The sequence below is a fragment of the Osmerus eperlanus genome, chromosome 18 (genome assembly GCF_963692335.1).
Source record: "Osmerus eperlanus chromosome 18, fOsmEpe2.1, whole genome shotgun sequence".
In the NCBI taxonomy this organism is placed as follows: Eukaryota; Metazoa; Chordata; class Actinopteri; order Osmeriformes; family Osmeridae; genus Osmerus; species Osmerus eperlanus.
In genome coordinates this window covers 12,427,839-12,449,549 of record NC_085035.1, presented here as the reverse complement: position 1 = coordinate 12,449,549, position 21,711 = coordinate 12,427,839, and the positions used below count along the sequence as shown (strand labels likewise).

The following is a 21,711-nucleotide window of genomic DNA, read 5'->3' as shown; positions in this document are numbered from 1 at the left end:
AAGATCTATAGGACCCTCTTTTTGCCTTGATTTAATTCTCATCAGTTGGTCCAAATGGAAAACTTCAAGGCAGTTGCGGGGGTCAGATGGCTGAGCGGTTAGGGAGTCGGGCTATTAATCAGAAGGTTGTTGGTTCGATTCCCGGCCGTGCCAAATGACGTGGTGTCCTTGGGCAAGGCACTTCACCCTACTTGCCTCGGGGAGAATGTCCCTGTACTTACTGTAAGTCGCTCTGGATAAGAGCGTCTGCTAAACGACTAAATGTAAATGTAGTTGCGCGATTTTGTCTTAATGGCATTCACTAGACTGAAACCGCGTTCACAGTCGGCACTAGATGCTTGGAATGTGCCACAAATGTCAAGATGTTGTACCAGATCTGGAAAATGCTCACTTTTCAGCGACCAGGTTACAATCTCAGAAAATTACTTGAGCTATCCTATTTTCCTTTTTTAATTAATCATGAACTTGAATTTGTTGTATTGTTGACAAATGCGCCCTGAGACTGCATCGTCTGCTTCCTCCAGAAGGGCTTCGAACTTCTTCGCCAAATTGGTCACGTCATTCAGCGCATGATCAAATTCACCAACTGCACGATCCAACGTGTCCGGCTCAAAAGCAGCCCACTCTTTGAAACTCATTTTCAGGGAAGCGGGCATCCAAGTGCTCACAAACTTTACGGACAAACAGAATAATGTCTCTTGTGTTTACTGCACTCTCCAAAACTGTGAGCGCTCGTTTGCCCCAGTGAACATGCTCCCCTAAATATTGCGCACGTAGTTTATGTATTTTCGCTCTGGCAATGCAGTGCCCATCCATGACCGTAAGGTTACTGCGCTGTAAGTAGTAGCGAAGCCAGAGGGGTGTCCGGGGTGGCACTGGACACCCCTGACATCTGATTGGCCACCCCGGATGCCACCCCAAAATGTAATTCGCTACTGGAAATTTGATGCTGATTGACATCTTATTTGACCTCTTGTTGAAAGAAGCATTAATTTTGCTGCGTTGCGGTGCATTATTCAAATCGAAGAGAGACGTTTGTTGTGAGATACAGAAGAATAAGAACAGACAGCAGAATATAGAATATTTCCACAGCTCCACAAGCTCTTTTCGCGATTGAAAAAGGCATAATATTTTAAGTAAGTTTTAAGGTTTGCATTGGGTTTATGTTTCCTGAACATTTTTTACGAATAGCAGTAGCTGTGTAAGTTGTCCAATAACAGACAAACTGAGACAGTCAGTAGGCTTGTACTCTGATTTTACAGTTTTCTTGTGCGTGTGCGGCTTATATTTCGAAGCAGTTTATAATCCGGTTTTAGAACAAAAAAGTGGCTTTGTCTCAAGATCTCTACAGACCGTGCAGCTAATTTAATGCTCAACACTTGAACGGGGGCTTATTACGTGAAAGAGGAATTATTTAGGCTACTGTGTTGTCTCAGTTACACTATCAGGGCTTGGAAATACAGTGACTTCCTAAAGTAGGCAAATGGCTAGTAGTCAGTGGCGGCTGGGAAGCCCCCGCAGCCCCCGCAAGGGGGGGGGCCACTTCCTAAGGGCCCCGCCCTGCATATCAAAAAACAGACTGGGCCTATATAAAAATATATATATATATAAAAAACAAGGAAAACTCTTTGAGGGCGCTCATTGAGAGCCCCAAGTTTCAACTGCCAGGTAAAGGAATTCCGTAATGTAGGCAACGTAACAGATCTAAATAGACTAAATAGTCTCAAAATCCCTGAATCTGGCAACAATGGCTTTTGCGTATCTTACGTGCCTTTTGGGCCATTACACCTATTGAACGCGCACATTTCAAAAATGCTAATCATTAGGCTACGTTCTGCTAGATGACGGTAGAGACATGAGTAAAAGAATATGCACGCGGTGCTCAAAAGCGCAGCAATAAACTGTTGTCTGAACAAGCTCGAGCAAAACACCCGAAGATTACACACTTATTTAGACCAGCCAGAGAAGAATATTATCAACATCTCCAGACGAAACACTACCGCAGCCGCAGGTAGCTAGCAGCAGCACGTCTTCACCAGCAACCAACAATAAATATACTTGCTTAGCCTACTTATTGGCAAGAATAAATGTTTTCCTTTCCTCCATTGATTGTGTGTTATTTCGGCGATGCTATCCTTGGTGCTGAACTATCAGAAGGCTAGTGTTGTCTTTGGTTTTGAACAATGACAAATGTGTGGCGGCCTGCGGAAACCCTTCACATCGTGAACATTTGGGTCTTTCTGGGTATTATACATGTTTGGAAACTACAAACTATCCTGAATACAAATCTGTTTAAATAACTCAGATATCTTTATCACAACTGAAGTTACATAATTTTAAAGTTGACCTGTGTCAATAAAGTGATAAGCGAGAAAATTGCATTCCACTCCGTTTCATTCTAATTCTGTGGCGAATATGGAAAGGAAATCCTTTTGTTCGTAATCACGTTGTGAATGTAAATGTCAGTTTAAGTATAGGCTACATTAATAACTTCTCAGCAAGTTATTTTTAAGTTTAACAGCCTGACTTCATTGATCAGTTGTTTGGGGCTGCTGCAGCACTCAAAAGAGAAAGCAAACTGAGCATTTGATTTGAAATGGCTTGAAAATCTTGCTATAGATGACATGTCCAAAAAACGTTGAAATTAACAGGTTTTCATAAGCTATACTTTTTGTACATTACAATGAAGTTTACGGTGTTAACTATAGAAAACAGAAAACAATTTTCGATCTTTTATGGCTTATAGCCAACAATGAGCGGCCGCGACATCCGACGGGTTTTTGCAGGAGGCCACACAAATAGGCTGCTATTATGATTTTATTATTTTTAAACTTTTTTATTTCTCTCACATTGGTGAATATAGTCTATATTTAAAGGTAGACAGCAATGTATAAGATAGTATGGAGATACATTTTGAGTGGATTTAGGGGAGGGGCCTCGAGCTCCGACTTTGCGGGGGGGCCTCTGCAAAGTCCCGGCCGCCACTGGTTTCAGTCCGTGGTGCAGGAGGAGAGCGCAACACGCATATCAGGCGCAGCATTCAGTCTGTTTCTCTGCTTTGTCTTCATTTTTGTGAGCACAGAAAATCCCAATTCGCACATGTACGTGGTAGTGAATGGAATAAGCATAGAAATACTGGCCCTACTGAGGACAGGATATTCTGACGAAATGCTTATCCAGAATGATGATAAGGTCACAGATCCATAGCGTCAGTGCGATCGCAGCTGAGCTGCAACAACTCGGTTTCTTCTGCAGGACTAAGCGTCAACTCAAGCAAAGCCTCAGGACTCTCAAATTCGAAGGGATTTTGCATCCACCTTTTATCATTCAGAATGGCATACCTCTCTGTTGGAAAATAGCGATCAAAGTTCTCAATAAGCACAACGACATGAGTTTGAATAAGCGCAGACGGCTAATGGTCTTTCAAATAGGGGAAGCTCATTTTCGGCCTAAATCATATATATTTTACATTAATTTTCTAGTTCACTGGCTAGTTCACCCCTACGACACTATAGCCTACTGTATATGAATGAATGAATGAATGAAGGAACGATCAACAAAACAATATTAAACTCGAAGAAAATGTGGGAATTAGGTTAAACTGAAACAAGGCATGTGGTGTAGCTATAATTGTATGAAATGTATGATGAAAATTTGCTAGCAACTTCGCCAAGCAAATACCAAGAAATAGGTTGCAGCAGTTTGTCTTTTGACTACACTTACAGAATCCGCGATGGGACTGAGCTTGACTGAATGACAGGATATCAGTCTGATTACTTTCCTCTTAAACACCAAGACGGTTTGATTAGTCAGATCTTGGTCTGTCTTGGTTGTTTGAGTTCCCTCTATCTCAATCTGGATACTACCATCCTATAGTATGTCAGAAATTGTATATCCAGTTAAATAGTAGTACAATATACTAAGAATGTATTACATACTGCATCCAATAGGTTCAAAAGTCATCCAGCTCAGTGAAATCAGCTTCTAATATTTCACATTGGTTACTGACTACCGTGTCATTGTGTTCAAATCAAATGTTATTTTTATAGCCCTTTCTACAAGCAATGTTGCAGAGGGCTTCACACACGCCCATAGAACTGCACCTAAACCAACCTAAACCCTCAAGGAAGTGTCGAGGAAGTTTTGAAGACACTGTGCTTGAATAGTCAAGATGCCGGAATAATACAAAATCTTTCAGAGTGATGACAAACACAAAACACATGTTCAAGTCTTTTATTGTCAGGTAAACAGAACAACACAAGGTCAGATTGTGCACTGAAATTCTTGGGACAAGACAACGCAAAGCAATCTGGCATAACAAACATATAAGTACTTAGAACATAGATTACATCTATGATAAGCTAAAAAAAAACAACAACAAAAAAGTCCTAAATGTACAAAATAGTATACAATATACAATACAATATACTAAACCTCTAAAACACATAATGATCTATACTAACCTAAGACAAGTGGGGTATAGTTAGAGCAATAGTGCAATATTGCTGATTGTGCAACCAGTAGCTGAAAATGTGTGTAAAGTGACTAGTGAGAAATGTATCAATGTAAAGTGGCTAATGAGAAATGTCCATATCAATGTCCATTCAGAAGCGTGATGGCCCTTGGATAGAAACTTGTCCAGTCTGCGTGTGCGAGACCGAATGCTTCGGTAGCGCCTGCCAGAAGGCAACAGGGTAAAGAGACTGAAGGATGGGTGGTAACAGTCTCTTAGAATCCTGCCAGCTTTCCTGAGGCATCGTGTGTGGTAGGTGTCCCTGTCTGTGCAGCTCCCATACCTCACTGTGATGCAACCAGTCAGTATGCTCTCTATGGTGCATCTGTAGAAGTTAATGAGGATGACTGAGTCCATGCCAAACATCTTCAGTCTCCGCAAGAAGAGGAGGCGTTTCTGGGCAGCTTTGATCGCCTCTTGATCATTGCTGATGTTCACCCCTAGGAACCTGAAGCAGCTGACCTTTTCCACTCTGGATCCGTTGATGTGAAGGGGTGCATGCTCCTCCTCCTGCCGCCTCCTATAGTCCACAATCATCTCCTTGGTCTTGCTGACATTGAGAGAGAGGTTATTGCCCTGACACCATGATGTCAGGGTATCAACCTCCTCTCTGTAGGCTGACTTGTCACTGTTAGAGATGAGGCCCACAATGGTTGTGTCGTCAGCAAACTTAACAAGGAGGTTGGAACTGTGCGTTGCCACACAGTTGTGAGTGAACAAGGAGAAGATGAAGAAAAACAAGTCTTCGGTAGAAGTAAAAATGAAGAATTCTGAGACAAGATATCTTTCAACAGCTCAAGGCAGCTCGACGGTTTATTCAGCAAGTCAGCTACTCGTTCATACAAAGGCAAAAAGACAATCTCAATGCCCCAACACTCTCATTTTATAGCCTAGATGAGAATAATTCCGCCCGCCCTGGTTAATATTACACAAGTCCCAGAACCTTCTAGAAGGTTCTATGAACGCCTTATCTGGCTGATAAAGTTGTTGATGAACTCCTCTACTACTGAAAAAGCCCATTTCTCCTGACCCCCACCCTCCGATGTTTTGGCCTCCTTATCTTACTTTCAACAACCCCTCAGCAACTTACCTCAACCAAACTTTCCATCTCCTTTATTACTTTTAATTCTGGCTTATCAGCAGAACCCATTACTATTGGTGACTTCAGTCCCTTAAGAGTAAGATCAGAGATGAGTTAACTCCACCAGCTGTTCTACATTTACATTTATGCATTTAGCAGATGCTTTTATCCAAAGCGACTTCCAAGAAAGAGTTTTACAAAAGTGCATAGGTCACTGTTCTCCCACTCATTGTTGTGCAACAACAGCCTATTCTACTCTGGACACATTCTCTTCTCATCTTAAGTTTGCCAAACCACTCTCAATTTCATATTTCCTCCTGCTCTGGCTAAATCCAGTTCATTAACTGCGCAGTTTTCTTAACTACACAGTTAACAGGCAGCCCCCAAAATATGACCTCAAGTACCCCTCCTTGCTTTACCTTGCTCTCCCATAATCAATATCCCACCACAGAGAACAGGAGAGGCCTGAGCACACAGCCCTGGGGGGTGCCTGTGTTGGTGATCAGTGTGGATGAGGTAGTCCCAGGTAGGGATGCACCGAATCCAGGATTCGGTTTCGGCGGAACCTTAGAATTGTTTTCCACCGAACCGAACCCTACGCTTGCACTACACGTGCTACACTGGTCGACGTAATGACGCTGCCGTTGATTACAGGAAAGTGTTTACGTAGGTGGACTGTTCCATGCAGTAGGCTGAGAGAACGTGAAAATGGAACTCGCAAGCAGAAAAAGTGTTGTTTGGCAGTACTTTCAGTCAAAAGAAGGCGATTCAAGTCGAGCTATATGTTCAATTTGCAATGCCTATTTGTCTTGTGGTGGCAAGGACCCTAAACAATACACAACATCTCCGCTGTTAAAACATTTGCATATGAAACATCCGAAAGAAATTCAAGAAATCTAAAAGGCAAATATTTTGGATATTGATTGGATCTTGAGATAGGCATATGGTATTTGTCAAAATAGTCTTTCCCAGTTGTCTTCCTGGCATAATGTTGCCTATTCTTTTTTTTACAGTTAAAATAAAATAAAATGAAAAATACACTGCTGTGGACGTTGTTTAGCCTACGTCATGTGTTTACTGCGTTAATGGACTGAGGATGGGGGTAGGATTCGGTATTCGGTTGAACCCAAAAAATCTGGATTCGGTGCATCCCTAGTCCCAGGTCCAGAAGCTTGGAGACCAGTCTGGAGGGGATGATGGTGTTGAATGCTGAGCTGTAGACAATGAACAGCATCCTCACATATGTATTCCCTTTGTCCAGGTGAGAGCGGTGTGCATAGTCAGGGCGATGGCATTGTCTGTAGACCTGTTGGACCGGTATACAAACTGCATAAGGTCCAGGGTGGGAGGCACGCTCTAAGCACTTCATGATGACAGAGGTCAGTGCTATCGGGCGATAGTTGTTCATGCAGGTGACCTTGGTGTTCTTGGGCACAGGGACGATGGTGGTCCTCTTGAAGCAGGTGGGGAGTACAGACAGGCTGAGGGAGAGGTGGAAGATGTCACTGAAGACCCCTGCTAGCTGGTCAGCGCAGCACCTGATATGTTGTCTGGGCCAGGTGCCTTGCGAGGGTTGAGCTTTTTGGAGCAATGCCTCAGCTACAGTTATTGTAGGCACACCACTGGCTAGGCCCTCAGGTAACTCCACTGCAGGGGGGTCACTGTCCCTCTCAAAGTGAGCGTAGAAGGTACTCAGCTCGTCTGGCAGTAGGACAGAGGACTGGGTCTCACTGTAGCCTCTCCCTTTGTAGTCTGTGATGGCTCTAAGTCCACTCCACATGCGCCTGGGGTCAGAGCCATGGTAGCTGGACTCCACCTTGGTCCTGTAAGCCCTTTTCACTGCTTTGATCGCCTTCAGAAGGTCGTATCTGGCCTTCTTGTACTGATCAGGGTCCCCAGAGTTAAAGGCGACAGACCGGGCCTCTCAGGTTGGCCTGGACCACGGCATCAACCCAGGGCTTCTGATTTTTATTTTATTTATTTGTTTATTTGTCAGGGAAAATGCAGCGCACATTATTACATACATCAATAACAATATGTTGTAGATGTGCTGCGTAAAAGGTTTCTAGCCAATAGGCTAATTTGCAACCCCAGTCCCTGGTCTTTCTAAAAAGTTAATCAAAATATAATTGACTACATAGTGTGAGTTACACAATCATGCAGCAGATGCAATATATTAGTATATGATGAGGCTGCCTCATGGTGCACATTCTCCAGACCATTGATAATCTCATACAGTTCATCCAAAGCAGCAGCCTTTTCTGCCTGGGGGGGTGTAGACTGCACTCATGACCACCGCAGTGAACTCCCGAGGTAGATAGAAGGGTCTGATTTTACAGTTAATAGCTCAAGGACAGGAGAGCAGTGAGATGCTAGTACCGCTACATCCGTGGCCCATAGAAAGTTAACCTGAACGTTAGCGAGTAGGATGGTTGGAAAAGCAGGTTAGAAGCTCCGTTTCCGAGTTCGGACGAGGACTCCAGCACGTCGGCCTTGTTTCTTCTTCCTCCGTCTCGCAGGTAAACAGAGCGGCGGAACAACAAAGAGCCCGCTGCATTCCGAGCTCCAACTCCAGAAAGTGGAATTAAAGTTTGTAAAATAATCCTTGCTTAGTGAAAACTTAATATCCAGAAGTGTTTGCTGGTCGTACTGAATGCAAAATACAAAATCGACAAAACAACTTACAAACACTAACAAGACAAACAAAATGTTAGGTAATAATAGCGTAGCTCTCGTCAGTGTGGCCATACTGCAGGTGCACCGGAACACATTCCTATATAGTTTATATACAGTTTTATATAGTACCTAACATCTGGTCATTTCTATACAACAATCAGGACACGTCCGTCAAACACAATTTAGTGACAGCTGAAACAACAGCCTCAGAACCTGATGTCCCAGAGCTCCTTCCCCCAGGTGATGAGGATTCTCCTGCAACAAGTCAGGGTGTCATAAAACATAAAAATGACCCAAAAATCACCCAGACTTCATGTCTCCATATGACCCCCCTGGTCAAACTAATCTCCATTGTATCAACAATCTTAGAAAGCAGGCCATATAATATGATACACCCATCCTCCAGGACATACCTCTAAATCCTTCATCCCCTTTCTTGACCTAACTGGTTAACTGGTCTCAGAACATTCCAACAATAAACAAAGGAGCTTACAGTTTAACCACTATAAAAACATTAATTGTACATACATAAGCCCAAAAGAAAAAAAGTTAGATCCTTTGATGAATCTTTTACATTAAAACATAACTATTAGTGTATACTCACACAAAAAATGCCACAGCCATCAAAACAAGAACATGAATCAAGAACCAACATTTTAAAGTGAGGCTTAATCGGAAAAAACCTTTGTGTAGTGTAAAGGTGGAAATTCAAGTGGCACTGTGTAGATCTGAGTAGTCAAGAGATGTGGTTTTAATACAATTTATTTAGATTATACAATTACGTAATATTAAACAAAGCTTTGCTGATCAGTCATTACAAAATGACCCAAAAATCACCCAGACTTCATGTCTCCAGATGACCCCCCTGGTCAAACTAATCTCCATTGTATCAACAATCTTAGAAAGCAGGCCATATAATATGATACACCCATCCTCCAGGGTTTACTGTCCCACAGTGGTCAGTCTTCAGTCAAACAGACATACCTCTAAATCCTTCATCCCCTTTCTTGACCTAACTGGTTAACTGGTCTCAGAACATTCCAACCCAGTTTCACTTTCCCATTGTAGACGTGTGACTTTGTGGTTGTTGTGATGTTAATTCTTTTTTACATTTTACGAATGTTAGGGTTGCATTTCTGTGCTGTGACCCATTTATTTTCCTGATGGCCTGCTCACATTTACCTGGACAGGGAGTTATGCATCTGGCAGCTTTTGTGCTGTTGTTTGAAAATGTTCAAAGTTTTCAATCAATCTTCAAAGTTCAAAAAACGGCACTGGAACTTGGTGACTTAGATGACAAAAATCCCAATAAATGTGAGCAGGTTCCGGAACCCAACTGATCTTTACCCCCCAGGCATCCAATTACATACTGCTCACCTATTTTCATGTGCTATTTTACTATTGATAGATACAGATGGTCTTCGATCTTACGCATAACACAATTGGTCACCTGTTCTGGGGGTTTCAGATTTCACTCGCACCTTAGCTTTGGTGCCTTTGACCTTGCTGGGTGACAATAATAAGTGTTTCTCTTAAAACAGGTTCTGTAACCCACAATTACGATGAGGCTGCTCACGCTGCTTACACAATCAGGCTCGTTGTAAATCCTCCCTACTTAGGGCCAGTGCTGACCTTGTACAGGCGGCCACAGATAAGATTCTAGGCGTGGGGTCAAAAACAGCGGATCTTGACTTGTAGCTCAGGCCTCAGCCTGCGAAGGACGATGCCTGCTTCCAGGTGGCCTTCTCCCTCACTCCTCAGCCTCTGTCACCCAGATCTCACACTCAGGCTCAATATCTTCTATCGTTTAGTGATAATAATACTAAGCTCAACTATAATAAGTCAACAGCTTAACATATGGTTTCCAGTAATATAAAATAATACTAAAAGGGGTGAAAAAGGTTTCATTTTCAATCAGATAAATCCATAATCATACCCATCTTCATCGTTTCAACAGCATGGTGTCAATTTCCACGTCAGTCCCTGTGGTTGGCACCTCTTCCACTGCATGAAAGGTTTCGGATTAGGAATAGCAAGAAGTGTGCTTGGTGTATAATACTACTATGTAACTGGCTATTTTTACTTCAGAGGATGGTACATTTACATTTATTCTTTCAGCAGACACTTTTATCCAAAGGGACTTCCAAGAGAGAGCTTTACAAAAAGTGCATAGGTCAATGATCATAAACAACGAGATAGCCCCATACATTGCGGGTAGCCAAAACATGAAGCATACACTGTGAAAAAGCAAATAAGTGCCAAAGGGAAGAAACGTAAGAGCATGTACAATTAATCAACATGATCCTCTAAAGTGCTAGAGTGTACCTGGTGGAAAGCAAGCAACAATAATATAATTCACAGCAAGTACAAATAGTTAAATCAGTTACAACTAACCAACAGGAGTGACCAACAAGTCCCTCAATAATGGTCATTGTGTTCCTGGAGGAAATAAGCTAACATCTGATCCAACAAACCTTTAAGTGCTGGTGTACTCCCGGAACAAGTGCGTCTTTAGCCTTTTCTTGAAGGTGGGGAGACAGTCAGTGTCTCTGATGGAGGTGATTCCCCCATTGGGAGCCCAGACAGGAGAAGAGCTTGGGTTGGGAGCGGGTGCTCTTGAGAGGTGGGGCCACCAGACGGTTGTCAGAAGAAGACCGTAGGTGGCGGGTAGGAGTGTAAGGCTGGAGGAGAGACTGGATGTAGGCAGGTGCAGTCCCGTTCACCGCTCGGAAGGTCAGTACCAGGGTCTTGAATCTGATGCGGGCCGTGATGGGTAGCCAGTGGAGGGAGATGAAGAGCGGGGTGACATGGGAGCGTCTGGGTAGGTTGATGGTAGCATTCCATCTGAGATGCAGGGATAGTATACTGGCCCACGATTTCTGACGGTATTGCACCTTGCGTATGCGTACATTTAAGGGCCAGGGAGACGTGCACAAAGTACGCACCAAACGAACGCAGGATACGTGCTGCAGTCATTCAGCATGTGTACACGTACATAGCGGAAAGTATATTTCGGCCTTAAGTGTCAGGTGCAACGCTGCTCTTTAGGAAGTTGAACACACTTGTATTGGTCATTTGCACAGATCACTAAAGATAATATTGGCCATTATATTCCTTGAGGTTGGTTTTGCTACATGTAACATAGCATTAAAGCAAAAAGAGAACAGAATGCAGACAAGAATGTAACAATTTTAAACTACACTGCTCAAAATAATTAAAGGAACAGTTTTTTATCAGGGTATGGCATGAATTAACTTCTCTGATAATGATCTGGTCAGTTAAGTAGCAGAGGGGTACTTTCCGCTGCATCGGTGTTGATGTAATTAACAACAGGTACACTAGAGGGGCAACAATGAGCCGACCCCTAAACAGGACTGGTTTTGCATGTGGAGTCCATTCCAAGTTTCTTCTTTGAGTGGGAGCATGAGGCGATTTCTTAACCCTACAGAAGTTGCACATATTGTCCAACTCTGAGCCGTTGCAAGGAGATTTGATGTGTCTCCCAGCACAATCTCCAGTACATGGAGGACATTCCAGGAGACAGGCAGTTACTCTAGGAGAGCTGGACAGGGCCGTAGAAGGTCCTCAACCCATTAGCAGGGCCGATATCTTCTGCTTTGTGCAAGGAGGAACAGGTTGAGCACTGCCCGAGCCCTACAGAATTACCTCCAGCAAGCCACTGGTGTGAATGTCTCTGCCCAAACAATCAGAAACAGACTTCATGAGGGTGTCCTCAGGGCACAACGTCCTACAGTGTGCCCTGTGCTCACTGCCCAGCACCGTGGAGCTCGATTGGCATTTGCTATAGAACACCAGAACTGGCATGTCCGCCCCTGGCGCCCTGTGCTTTTCACAGATGAGAGCAGGTTCACCCTGAGCACCTGTGATAGATGTGAAAGGGTCTGGAGAAGCCAAGGAGAACACTGTACTGCCTGCAACATCATTCAGCATGACCGGTTTGGTGGTGGGTCAGTGATGGTCTGGGGAGGCATATCCATGGAGGGACGCACAGGCCTCTACAGGCTAGAGAACGGCAGTCTGACTGCCATTAGGTATCGGGATGAAATCCTTGAACCCATGGTCAGACCCTACGCTGGTGCAGTAGGTCCTGGGTTCCAACAATTCCCGGCCTCATGTGGCAAGAGTGTGCAGGCAGTACCTGGAGGGTGAAGGAATCGATACAATTGAATGGCTCTCACAATCACCTGACCTAAACCCGATAGAACACCTCTGGGACATTATGTTTCGGTCCATCAGACACCGCCAGGTTGCTCCTCAGACTTTACAGGAGCTCACTGATGCCCTTCGACAGATCTGGGAGGACATCCCACAAGACACCATCCGTCGTCTCATTAGGAGCATGCCGCGACGTTGTCAAGCATGCATACAAGCACGTGGGGTCCACACAAGATATTGAGATCTGATGTGTTTTCAAAAGTGTTCCATAATTTTTTGAGCAGTGTAGAATATATATATATATATATATATTTAGCAAGATATAACATGTTGAAATACAGAAAGACATAGGCATGATGGTGTTGATGATTAACCGTTTGTTCCAACACCGTTATCCACGAACAGCATCCTAATATAGCAGTTCCTCTTCTCTCAGGATGGAAGGCAGAGCCAACAGGCAGTTATGTTGCTCTTTTGTAGCAGAATATGGTTATCTAATGACCTAACAGAATTAAATAAATACTTATAAGCATTCTGTTATTTTAAAATATATAATAATATTTAATTAAAATAATAATTTATTGGGTAGCTAAGTTTTTTTTGCATACATTTGGTTAATTTCACTTCCATTTAATTCCCCTTTTATTTTTCAGAAGAACTTGCTGTTATTTCACTATGATAATATTGTCCAATAGCATTCTTGGCATGCTATGTCACGTGATCTCTGGATCAGTTAGCCGTGTTTCTAAAAAGAACGACGTTAACTAATGGCGTCGGAACCAGCGATGTATATCTGCTCAGAAAATTCAAAGAAAAGAAAAACTTTCAGATGTTAGCTACATTTAAGTCAACAAAACATGACTTGCCAGTCCAGAACAAAAGTATTTGAGTTTTTTTTACTGTAATTTAGAAGAAGTTTACCTCAGGATAACCACAGGATATTCGCGGTGTATAAACCAGGACATTTTGTAGCTAGCTAATAAAGAGCGACTGAGGTGGGATATTCTTCAGTTGGAATCCAACTCAGTGGAACAAGTTTGACAGGTAAGCTGATATTTCCGTTTTATATGTAAAATGACATTTTAGTTGACTGAGGCAGGGTAAGGGGAACGGGAGGTAGCTAGTTACAAATATCTAGGAAGAGGCAGCAGGAGAGGGCTTTGCCGTTTAGTTGTTTATTATGCATAAGACCTCATTGGCGTAATGGAGGAACGTTTGTATGCCGACTGCACGGCTTTCAAGCAGACGATATTGTTGTAAGATTTTAGCATTCAGTCGAACAACCCCATTATATTAGCCGTTTCCCAATATGGCTTTTATAGCATTCAATAAAGCGTGCTTGATGCTGCCAGTACACACTCTCCCTGCGCGTTGAACTTCAGAGTTTCCATCTCCGTCAATCATACCAGCGCAGGTGACGACAATGTCCCTTGATTGGGGATAGCGGCCAGGTTTTGTGGAATACAAAAAACCTTTTTCAGTTTGAAGCTCAAGTTCCAATAAAAGTGCGAGTTCTCGCTTAATGTTTCTAGTTTTCCAATACATCTATATCGTTGCCATTATACACAGGTAGTTTAGGAGTGCTCTTATGCTGACACAATGTATCAGATTTTCCAGTCCTTATTTGTCGTTTAGTTGTTATTTATTATGCATAGTTGTAAAATGTAGATTGACATACCAGGTTTCCCAATGTCATTGGTGGTCTGTGCACTGTGGTCTGTTCTCTGGTCTGGTGAGAACTGTGTCCCTTCCCTCTACCTGTGCCCCTTCCTGTCACCTGTGTCCCTAAATATAGAACCCTGTGCCTCCAATGACTGCCACCCAGTGTCCAAAATATTCTGACAGTTCTATCTAACCAAAATAATATGACATGTCAATAAGAAACACAAATGGCTCCTACAGTTCGGAAAGTGGAAGATAGATGCTGTCTATTCTGCCGGAAAGCTAAAGGAGAACTACAGCTTAACTACAGTTTAAACAAGAACTCACACAGGGAGACTTATTAGTTGATTTGGTCACTACCTCCGTATACAGAGGAATGGCCATTTTTATTTTATTTTTGTGTACGTCTATTAATTGTAAAGTGGTATGTTCACGTCAACCAAGAGGCCAGTCGTGATGTGTCGTTTGTGAACGATTCCTTCATTTTGAACGAATCTTTACAATGACTGGGGAGTAACGAGTCGTCTCAGTGAGTGATTCGTTCATCTTCTTGTGGCAGCGCATCAGGACTGTTGCATTGGCTCAGTAGAGGAAACAGAAAGGATTCGTTCACCTCATTCACTTTCACGTGACTGCTAGGTTTAGCATAGAAGACGTGAATGATTCGAGTGATAATTACAGGTTTTGTTATTTTTGCTTTACTTACAGTTCAGTGCAGTAATTGTTTGCTGTGATAATTAAATGCCAGTGTGATAATAAGTGACCATTTCAAATCATGCAAACTGTCATGATGTATTGTATTTAATGGGGGAATTTTTGTGGAAATATTATCTGGCACACAAATGTGCAATTCCTTTCCCTATAGCCTACTCTAATTTATCTTGGCTGGTTTAGATGCACTAATGTTTCTTCCTTTGGAATATGATAACTGTTTAAAATAGTGGAAATATTGAACAAGCAAACTTGCTTGTTCTTTATCCTCGATTCTCTATTATCATCCCAACATTCCCAATACAAAAACCATGTTGTACAAATATATAGAATTGTCTGTCACATGGCTCTTCTTTCATTGGCTCCCTTGCATAGATCCTGCACGCGTGCGTGCCTGTGTGCGTGCATATGTCTTAAAGTGGCCCTGCTTAGGCTAACTAAATGAAATGCTCAGATAAGATAAGGATCTTCCTGTTTACCTAAGCCTTTACCATGCATATAGTTCACCTGGGGGTTTGGCCTCTCTCTACACAAATGGAATGCTGAACACAGTATCATTATTATACAGGATAAAGAGTTACATCTTCAACTTTTCTGATATTGGATTACGTGGGTCACTCTGTCTAATGAGGGGAGGTGCAGCTATGACAGTACCTGCCAAATGAACCCCTCTGTGCTGACTCACTCTGGGGGCCCAGATGGATTCTGTCACAATATTGATCCTCTTTCTACAGGCTGTCAGGCTGTCTGGTCACAGAGGAAGGCTGTGCTACTCTGGCCTCAGCTCTGAGGTCCAACCCCTTCCACCTTAGGGAACTGGACCTGAGCTACAATCATCCAGGAGAAAAAGGATTGAAGCTGCTCTCTGCTGGACTGGAGGATCCACACTGCAGACTGGAGAAACTCAAGTAAGGAGATGTTTGTTTTTTATATACCTCTTAATGTAAAGTCGCTTAACACTGAATATATCTAATTACGTTAATAGGCCTTGCATTTCTTGATGATACAATTAAAACTGCATTTTTACTCTACAATCTACAATATGGTTGAACTATGATTGTAGCCACAATCATAATTGTATTTCCAGAAAGCGGGTTTAGTGAAAACTGAGTTTTTAAACCCTGAGATGAGGGAAACTCTGGGTTTTTAGCTCCAGAAAGAGAGGCCACTAAAACCAGACGTTGTAAAATGTAGCTCAGCTCAAACCTAGGTCCTAGTGTCGGTTTGAAGTGAATGTAGCTAGGGACTTCAACAAGAAAAAAAAATGGAATCAATTTGAGCGCAAAATAGTTTTTGAGCTTCATATAATATAAACATTACGTTGGACTCATATTGTTATATTTGACAAATGTTTTTAACTACAAATATTATTATATTTACTCAGTTTTGGACACCTTTATGCAGAGAATGATGATACTAAGGCCCAATCCCAATGTCCCCCCTAAACCCTGAGCCCTGAACCCTCACACACTTACTTGATGTCACCTAGTAAGTGATTGAGTGCAAGAGGCTACAAGAGCTCAAAATGCTATAAATCGGAATGGTTCAGCACTTTGCGGCATTATAGGTAAAATAGTAATGTTGTTGGATCAAATCTGATGAAAGCATATTTGGAATTTATCATCAAAGGACAACCTACACACTAGGGCTGCACGATTATGGCCAAAATGATAAGCACGATTATTTTGATCAACATTGAGATCACGATTAATTATCATGATTATTTGCTGATTTTAACCAAAGCAACTTTTTTTGTCACGTAGGCTAATTATACCATGCAGTTCGTCAGTGATGAAGTAAGCAAACAGCGCTTGATCGGCCATGACTGACGTCAACGCAGCAAACCAGGAAGCAGGAATGTCCGACTTTACGCAGCCGTTTATAACTCTTCCCCGACTGAAGGCAGCAACTCTCGCTGGTCGTTTCACGTAGTCGATGTCGAACGCACCTATGGTTTACGGACCGCTAGATTGGCTTTGCTAAAAGAATGCCGCATTTTAAATATCGCTCCATCACGCAAATTTGATCGTGGGAAGCCAAAATCGTGATCGTGATTAAAATTGTATTAATTGTGCAGCCCTACTACACCCAGTTCTGGCTATATTAACCGTCAGTGAGCTTTGTGTTTAAACTTTCTGATGTTAACTGTTATTTCTAACTTCTATTTCTGTTTACGTCAGGGTTGGTTGCTCCTTCCATGCTTGTTTGTTTACTGTTCTTCGTCTTTCTTGTCTTATGAGGAGGGTTAGCCAGGATCTTTTTCCCTCTTCCAGGCTTCCCCCGGTAACCCTCGTGTTTCACGTCACTACGCTGTGAATTGTGGGCAAGTCTGCAAAAATGCAGACTTACGGGTGCATAAAATGTGTTCGAAAGAGCCCTCACGAACTTGACAATTTGACAGTGGGACAGCCCTAAGCCCTCACAGACTTAGTGAGAACGTGCCTCAAAGTCTGTGAGTCTGTGAGGGTGGACATTGGGATTGGGCCTAACCGTTCGTAAACTCCAGATTGATTGTCCTGTTGTCTCTGAGGGAAAAAGCTGTTTGACCCGTGCATTGATTCAGAGCGTGCACGGAGAGAGGGGCTTATTCACAGACGTGTCTGTTGTAGTGAGAGAGAGAGAACGCGAGCGGGGCAAGAAGGGGCTGAGCGAATCAGTGTGCTGCGTGCAGCTCTACTATTAAATATTTTTAATAGTAATATTTTTCTGAAAATGTTCTTCATACTCGGCTGCACGCATGAGAATTTCTAATTCTCTGGATAAGAGCGTCTGCTAAATGACTAAATGTAATTCCAGTGAATTAGAAATGAACTAACTCAGATCAGCTGTTCTGGAAGCGATAACTCTGAGCTTCCCATCTCAGGGTTCATCAAGTCAGAGTTCAGGGTTCGGCTCAGAGTTTGTAAAACCTGCTTTCTGGAATACACCTCTGATGATAAGAGAGAAACAACATGTTTACTTAGAAAGTCAGTTGCTAAGTCACTTATCAACAGCTGAAGTGTATTTTCATCATTCCTCTGCTTATCCCTGCAGTGTGGATCATGGTGGAGAGTGCTGGATCAAACCTGGCCTTTTGAAGGCCTGGAGATGTGAGTATTGACTGCTACTTGGTTCTAGTACACAAGGTCATACAAGGGACAAGACCATTAGTGACTTGGACACTGTCAAAAATGGACACACACACACACTGTAAACACACACTTTTAGAAGCAGTAATTTAACACAATTACCCACATCAATACTGTGTGTACGTCTGTGTGTGCTATGTCCCCTTCCTTCTCCCCTCCTCCCCTCTTCCTCTCCTCCCCTCTTCCTCTCCTTCCCTCTTCCCCTCCTCTGCTCTCCTCCCCTCTTCCCCTCCTCCCTCTTCCTCTCCTCCCCTCTTCCGCTCCTCTGCTCTCCTCTTCCCCTCCTCCCTCTTCCTCTCCTCCCCTCCTCTGATCTCCTCTCCTCCCCTCTTCCCCTCTTCCCCTCTTCCTCTCCTCCCTTCCTCCCCTCTTCCCTTCTTCCCCTCCCTCTCCTCCCCTCTTCCCCTCCTCCCTCTGCTCTCCTCCCCTCTTCCCCTCCTCTCCTCCCCTCTTCCCTTCTTCCCCTCCTCCCCTCTTCCCCTCCTCCCTCTTCTCTCCTCTTCCCCTCTTCCTCTCTTCCCCTCCTCCCTCTTCTCCTCTTCCTCTCCTCCCCTCGTCCCCTCCTCCCCTCTTCCCTTCTTTCCCTCCCTCTCTTCCCCTCCTCCCTCTCCTCTCCTCTTCCCCTCCTCCCTCTCCTCTCCTCCCCTCTTCCCCTCCTCCCTCTTCCTCTCCTCCCCTCTTCCCTCTACTCTCCTCCCCTCTTCCCCTCCTCTGCTCTCCTCCCCTCTTCCCCTCCTCTGCTCTCCTCTTCCCCTCCTCCCTCTTCCTCTCCTCCCCTCTTCCCTCTGCTCTCCTCTTCCCCTCCTCCCTCTTCCTCTCCTCCCTTCCTCCCCTCTTCCCTTCTTCCCCTCCCTCTCCTCCCCTCTTCCCCTCCTCCCTCTGCTCTCCTCCACTCTTCCCCTCCTCCCTCTCCTCCCCTCCTCTCCTCCCCTCTTCCCTTCTTCCCCTCCTCCCCTCTTCCCCTCCTCCCTCTTCTCTCCTCTTCCCCTCTTCCTCTCCTCCCCTCTTCCCTTCTTCCTCTCCTCTTCCTCTTCCCCTCCTCCCTTTTCTCCTCTTCCTCTTCCCCTCTTCCCTTCTTTCCCTCCCTCTCTTCCTCTCCTCTTCCCCTCCTCTTCCCCTTCTCCCTATTCCTCTCCTCCCCTCTTCCCTTCTTCCCCTCCTCCCTCTTCTCTCCTCTTCCCCTCTTCCTCTCCTCCCTTCCTCCCCTCTTCCCTTCTTCCCCTCCCTCTCCTCCCCTCTTCCCCTCCTCCCTCTGCTCTCCTCCCCTCTTCCCCTCCTCTCCTCCCCTCTTCCCCTCCTCTCCTCCCCTCTTCCCCTCTTCCCCTCCTCCTTCTCCTCCCCTCTTCCCTTATTCCCCTCCTCCCTCTCCTCCCCTCTTCCCCTCCTCCCTCTTCTTCTCTTCCTCTCCTCCCCTCGTCCCCTCCTCCCCTCTTCCCCTCCTCCCTCTTCTCCTCTTCTTCTCCTTCCCTTCTCCCTCTCCTCTCCTCCCCTCGTCCCCTCCTCTCCTCTTCCCCTCATGCCTCTCCTCCCCTCTTCCCCTTCTCCCTCTCCTCCCCTCTTCCCCTCCTCCCTCTTCTCTCCTCTTCCCCTCTTCCTCTCCTCCCCTCTTCCCTTCTCCCCCTCCTCCCTCTCCTCCCCTCTTCCCCTCCTCCCTCTTCCCCTCTTCCTCTCCTCCCCTCTTCCCTTCTCCCTCTCCTCTCCTCTTCCCCTCCTCCCCTCTTCCTCTCCCCTCTTCCCTTCTTCCCCTCTTCCTCTCCTCCCCTCTTCCCCTCCTCCCTCTTCTATCGTCTTCCTCCCCTTCTCCCTCTCCTCCCCTCTTCCCCTTCTTCCTCTCCTCCCCTCTTCCTCCTCTCCTCCCCTCCTCTCCTCTTCCCCTCTTCCCTTCCTCTGATCTCCTCTTCCTCTCCTCCCCTCTTCCCCTTCTCCCTCTCCTCTCCTCTTCCCCTCCTCCCCTCTTCCTCTCCTCCCCTCTTCCCTTCCCCTCCTGCCTCTTCTCTCCTCTTCCTCTCCTCCTGCCCTCTTCCCTTCTCCCTCTCCTCCCTCTCCTCCCCTCTTCCCCTCCTGCCTCTTCTCCCCTCTTCCCCTCCTCCCTCTTCTCTCCTCCCCTCCTCCCCTCCTCCTCTTCCCCTCTTCCTCTCCTCTCCTCCCCTCTTCCCTTCTTCCCTCTGCTCTCCTCCCCTCCCTAGAAAGATGGAGTGATGGGGGCATATCAGGGGTAAGGAGAGGAGGGATGATGGAAAGAGGGATTTGGAGGGAGAGAGGTAGCATGTGAGGGAGGGAGAACAGAATGAGAGAATGAAAGGAAGAGAGGGAGAGTGGAAGAGAGAGAGAGGGGGAGGGACAGAAATAGAGAGAGAGAGAATGAAAGAGAGAGAGAGAGAGAGAGTGAGGATGGGTAGAGAGAGCGAGAGAGCGAGAGAGAGGGAGAGGAAATAGAGAGAGAGAGAGAGAGAATGAAAGGGGGAGGGCAGGAAGAGGGAGACATTCTAATGTGAATGATGATGATCAGTAATATATTGTGTCTTGGTCTCCCCCATCAGATGACTGTGAGCTCACACTGGACCCAAACACAGCACACAGAGTCCTCTCTCTGTCTGAGGAGAACAGAAAGGTGACATGTAGGAGAGAGAAGCCAGCCGTATCCTGATCACCCAGAGAGATTTGAGGACTGGCCACAGGTGCTGTGTAGAGAGGGTCTGTCTGGGCGCTGTTACTGGGAGGCAGAGTGGAGTGGAAGAGGGGTTAATATAGCAGTGACATATAAAGGAATCAGCAGGGGAGGAGGGCGTGATGACTGTGGGCTTGGACACAATAACAAGTCCTGGAGTCTGGACTGTGATGATAACAGTTACTCTGCCGTGCACAATAAGAAGATAACTGCCATACCTGCCCCCCCCTCCAGCTCCCACAGAGTAGGAGTGTATCTGGACTGGCCGGCCGGCACTCTGTCCTTCTACACAGTCTCCTCTGACACACTGACCCACCTGCACACATTCCACAGCACATTCACTGAGCCCCTCTATCCTGGGTTCAGTGTTCATTATGACTCCCCAGTGTCCCTGTGTCAGGTAGAATAGCCCACACACACTCACACACACCGTGCTCACATAGATGTTAGTGAAGACTGAACTGTACAGTTGGAATTGATATCCCAGAGTGTTTGTAAATATTGGTGTGTGTAGAATGTTTGTTTTGTTTTAACCTTTTAGATGTAAATATTACTGATATTAAATATTATTAATATCTCTAAATATTACCGACGCTTCCACCAGAGTGAGTTATTTTTCCAAAACGGAAGCTAGCTTTAGTTAGCTTCCGTTACCTAGCAACCTAGCATAATACTCGTAGCAATGCTACTACCTGCTAGTGTTACTTGTTAGCCTCCTAATTGTACATTTTGAAGCCATACTACAGCGTTTGTCATGTAGTTTTTGTCTATCGGAAAATAGTCGGTTGGAATGTTCAGAATCACACGTGCGACGTTACTCTGTGGGGCTTTCGAACTATCGCACATGTGTGATGCTGCTCCTTAACGGGTTAATTGTTGACAAACAACAATCCTGTCTCTGATCTCAGTCCCACTGAATGTGATGAACTAAATAGTGTCTTAGTCACTAAATAAGGAGAAATAAAGATGTTTTATACAGGATGATAGAAGACATGCTGTGTGTTTGTTGGTGACCCAGTGGCCCGAGACACACACACACACACACATGTACACACACACACACACGTACACACACACACACACACGTACACACACA

The 21,711-nt window shown here is 44.8% G+C and overlaps 1 protein-coding gene across 1 annotated transcript in view; it reads left to right on the top strand.

Annotated features, from left to right (window-relative positions):
- Positions 1-21,203, top strand: part of LOC134038948 (NACHT, LRR and PYD domains-containing protein 12-like) — a 223,027-nt gene extending 201,824 nt beyond the window's left edge. Inside the window, 4 exon segments of the mRNA XM_062484630.1 lie at positions 15,554-15,727; positions 17,853-17,908; positions 20,488-20,579; positions 20,581-21,203. Of these exon segments, the coding sequence (XP_062340614.1) occupies positions 15,554-15,727; positions 17,853-17,908; positions 20,488-20,579; positions 20,581-21,024 (766 nt within the window). The 3' untranslated portion in view covers positions 21,025-21,203.
- The last annotated feature ends 508 nt before the right edge of the window (positions 21,204-21,711 follow it).